Genomic DNA, 12,634 nt, shown 5'->3' with positions numbered 1-12,634 from the left:
TGGCTGTGGTTCTTTACCTGCTGGAATGACCCAAACCTTCATTCTTGAAGGATCTATGCCATTAGTAGTCCTGCCTGGATTGGCTTATAATTTTGACCTTAATCACAGAACCTGATAATACCTAGAGATCTCCTATATTGTAGACATACTCTTCCTTACCTCCATTGTGGAGTAGTAGGTCAATTTCCCCTTGGCGGTCAGATCAACCACTCTAGCCAGCATTGTGACACCCTTCCTTGCCTATTGTCCCAGAGGTATGAGAAGTGCAGAATGGCTGGGAAGGAGTCTTCAAGTTCAGTGGCATCATTGTTGTGTCTCCCAGTGAAAGCATCCCTCCCTTTGAAACTATGACCACTATGCCAGCAGAGCATATGGTCACAGGAACAGGGAGCAAAAGTTTTGCTAGTGGTTCACCGTGGGAGTAATAGTAGTACCACCTCTATTTTCACACCTTGATTCCTGGACCCATTAATTCTGGCAATAGGAGAAACAGCATCATATATTGGCCACTGATTCAGAGCGGATACAGTCTTCTGGGGAACCTTGCCCCAGCCTTGCAAGGTATTGTCACCTAGTCGGTGCTGTAACTGAGTCTTCAAAACGCCATTTCATCATTCTGTCAAGCCAGCTACTTTAGGGTGGTGGGGAATGTGGTAAGACCAGTGAATTCCATGAGCATGAGCCCATTGCTGTGTTTCAGTTTCTGTGAAATGATTTTCTTGATCAGAAGCAATGCTGTGTAGAATACCATGACAATGGATAACTATAAGCCCATGGATGGTAGTTTTGGCAGAAGCATTGAGTGCTGGGAAGGCAAATTCATGTCCACTACACTTTTCTAACTCATTTGCATTGCCAGAGAAACTCCCATAGGTTTTCAGTGATAATTTTAATAGTGGTGATTTCTCATCCATGTTAAAACCAATTATATCTGATCCCCTCCCTTTGGAAAGCCCATTAATGATGGTTATAATAGCTAACACTTATTATAGACCATTCTTCACAATATGAGATTGATACTACTAGTCCCCTTAATTTTATAGTCCCCTTAAATCAGTCTCACACCTGTGAGTGTCTCTTGTGCTCCTGGCTGCCATGCTAGTCCAGTCTGTTATCCTCTCACGTGGACGTCTTCTTTAACCTCCTAAATTGTGCCCTTTGTTCCCGTTCTTGTCCCCTTACACTCCACCCCTATTCTCTACAGATAAAGTTATTCTTTGTAACTTTAGATGTATTATGACATTTCCCTTTTTTAATCCTTGCAGTAGTTTTCATTGCATGGAGAATAAAAATCCAAACCCTTTGTCAAGACCTGTAAGGCCATACTTGATGAAGTCCCTACTTCTTTGACCTCACTCATATACTCAAGCCATACTGGACATTTTCTTGGTTCTCTGGAAACCTCAGCTTGACTTAGAACAGCAATCATATGATATATGTATGATCACGTTATTCTTACTTTTTGTTTCTAGATAATGACTAAAAAGGGGAAGACTACCTTTTACGTGGCAGTTCTTTTTACCACTGTAAACCTATAAAAAGACAAGTTGTTGAAATATTTTACTTATGGACATAAGGGTATTCAGGACACTATTCTAGGAAATGAATACCAACACAATTAGTGTTCGGGGCATGAAAATTCCCAACTGTACAAACATGGAAGAAATTCAAGTTTGAAATACTTTTCTATAATTAAAGTTTAATTATTTAATTAAAATTTTAATAAACTTTTTTATTTAAACTTTTTAATTATTTAAATATTTAATTACTGAAAGTTCCTGTTTGCATAGCCAGTTTTTTAGCTTATTCCCTTTTCACCACTGTTTGTATAGCTTCTGAAATTGTTGAAATAAGGAGTGTCTGTGGTTTTGACAGGTAACTAACTTGGCAGGTTTTAGCCATCTCAATTTTGTCATGGAGCTGCGTAGAACTTTCCCAGTTGCCTGTGAGTGTGCCCTCAGCCTGTGTATAGAAAATGTGTGCCTGAATTCACCTCCCTACAGAGTCTTATTGGTTTCCTTGCATAGAAGCAGAGTTTGAAAATGAAAAGATGGTATAAAATAAATCTTCTGTTCATGGAAATTCAAGCCATGATATTCATAATGTTTTATTTTTTTAATTTTTATTCATTGATATGAGAAACAGAGACAGACACTGATTTGTTGTCCACCCATTTATGCATTCACTGGTTGATTCTTGTTCCACCTGTCTATGCATTCATTGGTTAATCCTTGTTGTGTGACTGGGGATCAGACCCACAACCTTGGTATATGAGGACGATGCTCCAGCCAACTGAGCTACCTGGCCAGGGCCCATAATGTTTTTTGTATAAATATTTTATATGCTTGTTATATACAACTTACATATACTCTGTTTTTATCTTTAGTTGTTTCCAGTTTTACAGCTATAATGATAAAATCTTAGGATTTATGGTTGGCCAAGGCTCTCTTATGGAATTTTACATAATACAACATCAAAACACCCTCAGTTATTAATCAAAGTTGACTTTTAAACACAGTGGATTTGATTAAATTGGCCACTGTTGATTCATGTTGTACCACTTGCATAAGGTTTTTAAAAATTTGCGTATGTTTTGATAGCCAGTTACCTCATTATAAAAACAGGTAATTAATTTCAACTTGGTCAACAAATATTATGTCTGTCTATATCTTAATTATTATGCAAACAATCCATTTTAACTTACTATCAGTGGAAAGAGAGAATATACTGAGAAGATGTCATATAAGAGTGATAACAAGAAGCAGGTACAGAGGTTGAATGTCAGGAACTCCAGGGTTACTTGTATTTAAATTTTCCTCTTATGCTATGGATTTTGCCAGATGGAGTGGTTCAGATTAGTTGTGTTTCAAATTCTATAACTCAGTGAGCTGTAGAGTTATGAGTAGTTTGTTTCATACTTTTCTTCTTACTCACAATCTATGTCCCTTTACTTTTCTCTAATTTATAAGGTTCCATATATGAAAAGGGTTTAAGAAAGTTTGAAGAATGGTGCTTTAAGTAACAAGTGATAAAAGGAAGTTTTTTTTGTACTGTCATATCTGTTTGTTGTAAGCCAAGCACTGTTTTTACTTTAGCTAGTTGGGTTATGGGTGTATGCTGGGATGGTTACTAATATGATAAAATTATGTGATAGTACTTTATATTATTTTTAATTATGAATAAATTTTGGTGATGCGGAAACTTATTATTTTTCAGGTTGAAGCACTCAATAAGTTAAAAACTTTAAATAGTTTAATCAAACTGAATGCAGTGAAGCTAAACAGAGCCAAAGGGAAAGAGGCCATGCACACTTGTTTAAAACAGAATGCTTACCGGGAAGCCCTCTCTGACCTGCAGTCACCTCTGAACCCATGTGTCATCCTCTCAGAACTCTAGTAAGTGACAGCCTGCAATATGCTTAGTGGATCTTATAAGAAGATAGCAATAAAGAAAGGATTTGTAAGTGACTGCCCTGTAGGAGGAATAAGGTCATCCATTAGCCCCAATAAGTGGAATATAATTAAGAAGGGAAATCTTGAAAGTCTTTGAAGGTTATTCTTGTGTACAATAGGATGCATGTCTGCTAGCTAAATTTACCTATGGGGTTAGTGAAAGTTATTACAAGTTAATTTCCTTTCAATTGTATGTAATTAAATTTGTTTTCTATTATTGCTTTATAAGAGTCAAAAGTCCTATTAAGTAAAATGTTGGCAACCATCATTTAATAGTTAACATTTTAAAATTATTTACTAATTAACTTTCCTATTTCAAAATGAGATCTTGAATAAGTTTGGAAAATTATTTCCCACTTTTTCATTCTCTACAAAAGTAATAATAGAAAAGTAATGTGTATTTAGTATACCGGTATTCAAAGTTGATCCTTTTTTAAGAAATCAAGAATGAATTTTTAATAACTCTAATTTTATTTCAATAATATATTCTGTTTTTAATGACAGTATATAACAACATAAAATTAAGAACAAAGAGAAAAAGAAGGAATTTAAAAAATATATTTATTGATTTTTGAGAGAGAAACTTTGATTTCTTGTTCTACTTATTTTATGAATTCATTGGTTGCTTCTTGTATCTGCCCTGACCAGGGATAGAACCTGCAACCTTGGCATATTGGGACAACGCTCTAACCAACTGAGCTACCCAGCCAGGCCTGAAAAAGAAGGAATTTTAAATGTAGGTAGTGAGAAGTGCAAACCTGGGTTCTCAGTCCAGTCCACCTGGCATCATTACATGCCAACCAAGACTGTCATCCAGGTTGTTTTTCTACCAGAGGAAATGTTCTAGTTCTAAATTCTGCAGACTGGGACAGGTGAGGGGTTCTCCCAAGCCTAATATATCATGGCAAAATTATAATCTTGTCATATCTTCAATTTGAAGTGGGCTAATTTTCCCCTTGTTTGATTTCAGCGTTGAAAAGTGTAAATACATGGATTCTAAAATGAAGCCTTTGTGGCTAGTGTACAACAACAAGGTGTTTGGTGAGGATTCAGTTGGAGTAATTTTTAAAAATGGTGATGGTATGTACTGAGGTTTTTACAGAACCAAATTCCTTAGTATTTCTTCATTTGTTGTTATTTTGCTTTATCTGAAACGTGATGTGTAAATGTGTAACAAATGGCAGCCAAAAGAACTAGCTATTAATATTTGTAAGGTTGAATTCAGCATGTCCTAAATCTTTTTTTTCCCAGCTTTTGGAAATTGAACAATTACATTGTCCTAATAAACTTTTCCTGCTTCTCCCCTACAAAATACAGTCTATTTCTTTGGTAAAAAGCTTGTGAAATACAACAAGATTTTCAATAATGTATTCACACATCTTATTTCAGTGATAGCAATTTTGATATTGATGCCATAGTTTTGTATTTTAAAATATCTAACTGGCCCATACTTTATAAAGGAAACGCCTCTGAAGTAATCACACCAGCCAGAAGGCAGCCACGACTGCCACCACCTAATAGTTATGTGACTACAGGCAAGTCGTGCAAAACTGATTGTGCTTCAGATTCTTATGTCCATGAGGATTATAACATATATATGTTGGGGTTATTAAGTGAATTAAATGAGATAACAAGTAAATGTGCTTAACATAATATGTGCTTAACAGCTATTTTTAAAAGAGCTTACCATATTTTGCTGACATTTAGCATCACTTGACCATATGAATGTCATTATGTAAAAGTGACTACTTTCACAGCCTTTGTTAACTTGAAAATCACCCCTGGACATTATAAATAAAATCAACTATTACTGTTTTATAAACCCGTCATGCAGTTATTACTTACGTAATTCTTAAGAACTTCCTGTTCCTGTGTATCCCTAAATTTAAAAAAAAATTAAAAAAGTGTGAATTGTGTGGATGCTTTAATACAGCATTATTGTGTTATAACTGCATTATAGCATCCCTACAATTAGTATAGTAGCTTGTACATAGTAAACATTAAAAATATTTTTACACTTAATTTCTGAAATAGTGGTACAGGGACATGCTAACAAACCAACCTAATCTTTGACATAACGAATATAGTCAACATTAAAATTTTGGAAAAAAATTAGCGCAGCATTTGTCAATCATTCTGGTTAATTCTGGCTGTAATAGCTAATCTTGATTTAATGTTAGCAGTCATAAAATGGAAAGCATTTTTAATAATACAGAGTTTTTTCCCCTAGATTTACGACAGGATATGTTGACACTCCAAATGCTGCGTTTGATGGATTTACTCTGGAAAGAAGCTGGTCTGGATCTTCGGTGAGGTTTCTAATGAATTGTTTTTGCTTCATATTATATTCCTTCCATAGCAAAATTGGAAAAACTTGTTGATTCCTTCCCTCTTGTTGTTAATTTTTTTATAATAAAATCTGTATAGCATTTTACAGTTTATAGTGTACTCTCAAATACAGATCTTACTTATACCTAATCATGTGTAAAACTATACATGTGATGGCAAATTGGGAAAAAAGGAATAGGTTTACTCCCAGTAAGGCCTGGACAAACAGCAAGAGTCACAGTCTAACCTCTATGGTTTTGAAGTTGCTCTCAGGGAGGATTCACTGGTGGTTATGGGAGTAACAAGCAGAGAAAGGACTGCTCATCTTCTTAGTCTAGTAACACTGATTTCTCTGCATTCTGAACTGTGAAGAGTTTAGGTGGACTTCAAGGATTTTTAGCTTGCCACAATTATCAGGGATAGACAAGAAAAGGATAAGCAAGACAAGTTTAGGGCAACAGACAAAAGGAAACATAATGGATTTTAAAAGTGTAATTACCAGATATTCAACGGTAAAGAACAGATAAAGATAATTGCAAACAAAATGTTGATATAGTTGCATAAAAATACAAGATTTGAATGTCAGCCAATAAAATTAAAAGTCAGCCCTCACACTGGGCATGATATCATAATGAACAAGATGGGAGATAGTAATCCGAAATATTTAGAGAGCTCATAAAAGTATAGGGGAAAAAGATGTGAAAAGGCTATTCATACAAGATAAATTAAGTAAATTAATAATTATGTGAACACTGTCAGTTCCAATGTAAAAGTACAAATTATAAGAACAATTGGGTATCATTGATATCCTAGAAAAGATTTTTGTTAAATGATACCCTGATTCCAATATTTCCAGAACTTACTTTAAAGTTAGAAATGTGAACAGAGATTTATGGATAAAGATGATTAATTCTTGCTTTATTTATAAATTTAAAACAGACCACTCTTTTAAAAATATTTTATTTATTTTTAGTAGTTTTGTATTGTATTTTTTCCATTACCATTTATCCCTTTTATACCCTCTTCCACCTCCACCTCCCCATCACAGTCACCACACTGTTGTTCATGTGCATGAGATTTTTTTTCTTTTTTTTGCTCAATCTCTCCACCTTCAACCAGCCCCCAACGCTGTCAGCTTGCTCTCTATCTATGAAACTCTCTTTTGTTTGTTAATTCAGTTCATTAGATTCCACATATGAGTGAATGTATGTGATATTTATGTCACTGACTGGCTTATTTCATAGAGGATGATGTTCTCCAGGCCCATCCATGCTACCCATCAAAAAGGGTAGAAGTTTCTATTCTACAGCCCAGTAATATTCCATTGTGTAAATGTACCATAACTGTTGTATCCACTCTCTACTGATGGACACTTGGGCTAAACATTTGCTCAATAGTAGAAAAAGGGTTTAAAAATTATGAGCTTTTTCAGAATGACCAGATACCTCATATTTTAAAAATGTCTTGCATTCCCTCGAGCAGCGCACCAGGGTCCTTTTCTCCACATCCTTGCCAACACTTGTTGTTTATTGATTTATTGATGATGGCCATTCCTACAGGTATGGGGTAGTATTTCATTGTGGTTTTAATTTATATTTCTCTGATGATTAGTGACTGAGCATCTTCTCTTATGTTCATTGGCCATCTGTATGTTGTTCTTATTAATCTTATTAAAGGTTTACTTAGTATTTTAAAAGAATGGGTTTCCTGTTTTATGTTTTCTCTTTTATCAGTTATTAACTCTGTGGTTTCCTTCCTTTTACTTGTGTTTATTCTGGTATTTTGATTTTTTGCGGTGAACACTGCAAACATTATTTCCCATTTTTATACATATAATTAAAACAGTAAGTTTTCTCCAACTATTGCCTTAACTGCACCCTCCAGGTTTAAAAATGTGCTTGTAAGCTTTTATATTACATCATACTATATAGAATTCAATTTTAAGTGCCTCATAATTTTCATTTTTATTTCTTCAGCTCTTGAACTCATTTAAATTATTTTAAATTCTAAGTACATTGGATTTTTTTTCTGTCTTATGATTTCTAGTTTTATTATGTTCTCAGATTATGTTGTCTGTATAACATAACTGTCATATTTCTTAAGAATTTCCTTAGGCCTTATATGTCCAATTCTTCTAAACATCCCATTTGTAAATGCCAGATGCTGTAGTTATTAGCTCTAAGGTAATAAATTGGACTCTTCTTTTAAATTTAATGCAGTTATTAGTTATAAGGTAATAAGTTGGACTGTTCTTTTAAATTTAATTATGTTCAAATGTATATTCTTGTTATGTTTATTTGTCACTTCAGATGTGTGTTAAAAACTTCCTTATAATTGGCATTTGTCAGTTTTCTCATTGTGGAATTTGTATTTCCCTAATGACTATGTTGGCCAGCTTTTCATTGTGCTGTCGATCATCTGTGGATGTTCTTCGGAGAAATATCTGTTAAAAGTCCTTTGCTTATTTTTCAATTAGGTTATTTGTCTTTTCATTTTTGAGTTAGAATTTTAAAAATATTTTAGACACTATAACCCATTAGATAAATTATTTACACATATTTTCTTTTATTCTGTTGGTTGTCTGTTTACTTTCTTGGTAATATCCTTTGAAGCACAAAGTATTTACTTTTGATGAAATCCAATTTATCTATTATTTCTTTGGTTACTTCTGTTTTTGGTGCTTGGTCTAAGAAACCATTGTCTAATCCAGTGTTGTAAAGATTGACACCTGTGTTCTAAAAGTTTCATAGCTTTAACCCTTGTAATAGAGGTCATTAATTCATTTTTAGTTAAGATTTTTATATGGTTGGTGGCAGAAGTCCAATTTTGTTCGTTTAAATTAGGATATCCCGTTATCTCAGCAACATTTGTTGAAAAGACCATTCTTTCTAAATTGAATTGTCTTGGCACTCTTGTCAAACATCAGTTGACTAAATTTTAGGATTTTTTTTCTGGACTCTGAATTTTACTTCATTGATTTGCATATCCATCTTTTTCACAAGCTTGACTGCTGTGGCATTTTACTAAGTTTTGAAATAGGAAAATGTGAACCCTCCAGGTTTTGTTCTCTCTCTATTTTTATTTATCTGGGAATTTCTTAATTTCTCCATTTCTCCTTTTTGTTTGAAGCATAGTTTTACTTGATACTGAATTCTTGGTTGAGTCTTTTCTAGCACTTTAAATACTGTCTTCTGGCCTCCAACATTTCTAATGAGAAATCCATTATTTTTTTAATACTCTCTAGAATATGTTTTTATTGATTTTAGAGAAAGGGGAAGAGGGAGAGGAACATCGATGTAGAGAGAAACATTGATCAGAGGCCTCCTGTACGCATCCTGACAGGGGCACATACCCACAGCTTTGGTATTGTATCCTGACCAGGAATTGAACCTGTAATCTTTTGATGTGTGGGGTGATGCTCCAACCAACTGAGCCACCCAACCATGGCTTACTTGTTACTTGTTAATTTTTGAGAGTCCCTATCGTTGGTAAGTCACAACTTAATTGCTGTTTTCAAGACTTTTTTAAAAAAAATTTGACAGTTTGATTATAGTATGTTTAATTCTACTTAGAGTTTATCATACTCTGAATTCCTTGAGCTTCTTGGATATGTAGATTATTGTTTTATATCAAATTTCAGGTTTTAATTTACATGTTTTTCCAAATATTTTTCTCTTTTTTTCCTCTCCTTAGGAGATTGCCGTTATATACTTGATGGTATTCTGGATGGCATTCTCCGGTTCCTCAAGGCTCTGTTCATTTTCTTCATTCTTTTTCTTTTGTTTTTCGAATTGGATACATGACCTATCTGTTCCTTATGGCTGCTTATATATCTGTTGTTGTGGATTTTATATTTTGTTATTGTACTTTTCCACTCCAGAATTTTTACTTGGTTCATTTTTAATAATTTGTACCCATTGATAGTCTCTACTTGGTGATTTATCATTCTCATACTTTAGTTCTTTAGAAATGGTTTCTTTTGGTTCTTTGAACATACTTAAAATAGGTGTTATAAAATTTTTGTCTGATATGTTAATCATGTGGATTTCCTCGGGCACACTTTTTATAGGGTGTTTTTTTGTTGTGTATGGGCCATATTTTCTTTTGACCTTGTTTGCCTCCATACTTCTTTTTGTTGAAACTTAACACTTTAAATACAATAATATGGCATCTCTGAAAATCAGGTTCTTACCTTTCATCAGAGTTTTTTAATTGTTGCTGTTTGTTGTTTATTTAGTGACTTTTTGAGCTAATTATGTAAAGGTTGTATTCTTTGTCCTATGTTGTCACTGATTTCTCTACATGTTTAGTTTATCATTCAGCTAATGATTGAACGTACATTTCCTTAAATGTCTGGAATTCTGGGACCCTGTGTGCATGTTGGGTCATGCCTTCAGCTTTTACCCAGATAGTTTTAAGAACTGTGCCAGGGCTTTAACTTGTGTAAAGCCTCAAAGTTAGCAAGAGGTGAGAGTTTGAGCTTTCTAGGTTCTTTCCAGTGCCTGTGCATAGCCGTAGGCATGCATGCAGCCCATTTTGTGCATATGGCCTTCTGCATTCCAATGAATATGTTGGAGTTTTTCCCCTGACCCCGTGGACATATCAGTCCCTAGGTTTTCCCTTTAAGCTTTCTGTTTAATTAGCCTATTGTTTACCCCAACTATTATTTATTCCATAAATTGCTGCAGTGTAAAATAATTGATTCTGATTATTTTTTAGAAACACCCCCAGGTAAAAGGCATTTCACACTAGGTGAGGCCCTAGGTCAAAGAAAACGGTGGGATCTCCCTGTGAAACTCTAGAGTTCAAAAAATGATGAGAATTCTGTATAAAGGGGGCTTTGAAGAAGCTCTAACCGCATTTTGCCCCCCCTGTTGGTTTCCAGATTGCTGTTTTCAGCATGATTGTGGACTGTTCATTATCAAGTCCATTGCAGAACTGGAAAGTGTGGGGTTATAGGAATCAGTTATGGTAGAACACAGCTGAGCTTCAGCCATTTTCTTTAGTAACACTCCCCAGATTTCCAGAAGCCTTTCTTGTATTTTTCCATATTACTGAAATAGTTGATTCTAACAGATTTTTTGTTTTTTTGTTTTTTGCCAATGTTCTTGTTATATTTATGGAAGAGTAGATTTTCAGAGGTCCTTAACTACCTGTTTTTGCTGGCATCAGCTGGTTCTATAAATTTAATAATCTAAATTGAGAGCTACTTTCTTTAGAAACCTTGAAGACATTACATTGTATTCTGACCTGTGTTGTTAATTTTTAAGAGTCTTCGGTCAGCCTAAATAATGTCTTTTTAAAAAACTCTACCACAGAAATTCTTTGGTTTCTGCAGTTTTACTACAGTTTGTCTCTGTATGGGTTTCTTTTTATTTTTTTCTTCCCCTTTCTCATCATATCTTCACAAAGAAAATCACATCTTTTAATTTCTACAAAGTGTATCAATATTCATTAATATCACAATTCTCCCATTTGCATTCTTCTGCAATTTTAAGAGATGTATGTTGCACTTTCCTGTTCTGCCCTGCCTGCCGTTACCAGTCTTTTCTATTTCCCATCTGTTTATCTTTATGTGACATTTTTCGTAGTTTCTTTTATTTTGTCTTCTAGTTCACTAATTATCCCAACATTGTCTAATGTTTTATGTACTTAATGTAGTCTGTTTATTCAATGACTGTTTTTATGTAGGAGTTATATTTGATTTTTTTTTTTGTATGTACTGTTTTTAAAGTATAGTTTATTGATTATGCTATTACAGGTATCCCTTTTTTTTCTCTATTTTATACCCCTCCGCTCTGAACTCCCCCCCCCCCCCCCCAGCATTCTCCCTTAGTTCATGTCCATCAGTCATACATATCAGTTCTTTGGCTTCTCCATTTCCTATACTATTCTTAACCCACCCCTATCTATTTTGTACCCACCAATTACGCTTCTTATTCCCTGTTTTCCCCCATGTCCCCTCCTCCCCCACCCACCGTTAACCCTACATGTGATCTCCATTTCTGTGATTCTGTTTCTGTTCTAGTTGTTTGCATAGTTTGTTTTTGTTTTTTAGATACTCTTGATAGTTGTGAGTTCATTTTCATTTTACTCTTAATAGTTTTGATCTTCTTCGTTTTCTTAGAGAAGTCCCTTTAACATTTCATGTAAGTGCTTGGTGATGATGAACTCCTTTAACTTGACCTTATCTGGGAAGCACTTTATCTGCCCTTCCATTCTAAATGATAGTTTCACTGGATAGAATAGTCTTGGATGTAGGTCCTTGCTTTTCATATCCCTGAATACTTCTTTCCAGCCCTGTGTTGCCTGTAAGTTTCTTTTGAGAAATCAACTGGTGTTCTTATGGAAACTCCTTTGTAGGTAACTGTCTTCTTTTCTCTTGCTGCTTCTAAGATTCTCTCAAGTAAGTTTTTAATTTCTTGGTCTTCTTCTCCTTCTGGCACCCCTATGATTCAGATGTTGGAACATTTAAAGTTATTCCAGAGGTTTCTAAGCTTTTCCTCGTTTTTTTGGATTTCTTGTTTCTTCATTCTGTTCTGGTTGAATGTTTATTTCTTCCTTCTGTTCCAAATATTTGATTTGAGTCCCAGTTTCCTTTCCTTTACTCTTGGTTCCCTCTATATTTTTCTTTATTTCGTTTTGTACAGCCTTTACTTCTTCCTTTATTTTGCAGCCATACTCAATCATTTCTGTGAGCATCCTGATTACCAGTGTTTTGAAGCCTGCATCTGATAGGTTATCTATCTGCTCGTCACTTAGTTCTTTCTCTTAAGTTTTGATCTGTTTTTCATTTGAGCCATTGTTTTGTTTCATGTTGAGCCATTGAGCTTTGTTTTCGCACACCTGTTCTT

The 12,634-nt window shown here is 34.4% G+C and overlaps 1 protein-coding gene across 1 annotated transcript in view; it reads left to right on the top strand.

Annotated features, from left to right (window-relative positions):
• PIK3CB (phosphatidylinositol-4,5-bisphosphate 3-kinase catalytic subunit beta) overlaps positions 1 to 12,634 on the top strand; it is a 165,607-nt gene that overhangs the window by 136,751 nt on the left and 16,222 nt on the right. Inside the window, exons 17-19 of the mRNA XM_054595555.1 lie at positions 3,217 to 3,395; positions 4,423 to 4,532; positions 5,683 to 5,761. Of these exons, the coding sequence (XP_054451530.1) occupies positions 3,217 to 3,395; positions 4,423 to 4,532; positions 5,683 to 5,761 (368 nt within the window). The remainder of the gene's footprint in view (positions 1 to 3,216; positions 3,396 to 4,422; positions 4,533 to 5,682; positions 5,762 to 12,634) is intronic.

This window comes from Pteronotus mesoamericanus, unplaced genomic scaffold, assembly GCF_021234165.1.
Source record: "Pteronotus mesoamericanus isolate MK-2021 breed Mesoamerican mustached bat unplaced genomic scaffold, CSHL_Meso_final scaffold_54, whole genome shotgun sequence".
NCBI lineage: Eukaryota > Metazoa > Chordata > Mammalia > Chiroptera > Mormoopidae > Pteronotus > Pteronotus mesoamericanus.
This window is presented reverse-complemented; position numbering and strand designations above follow the sequence as displayed.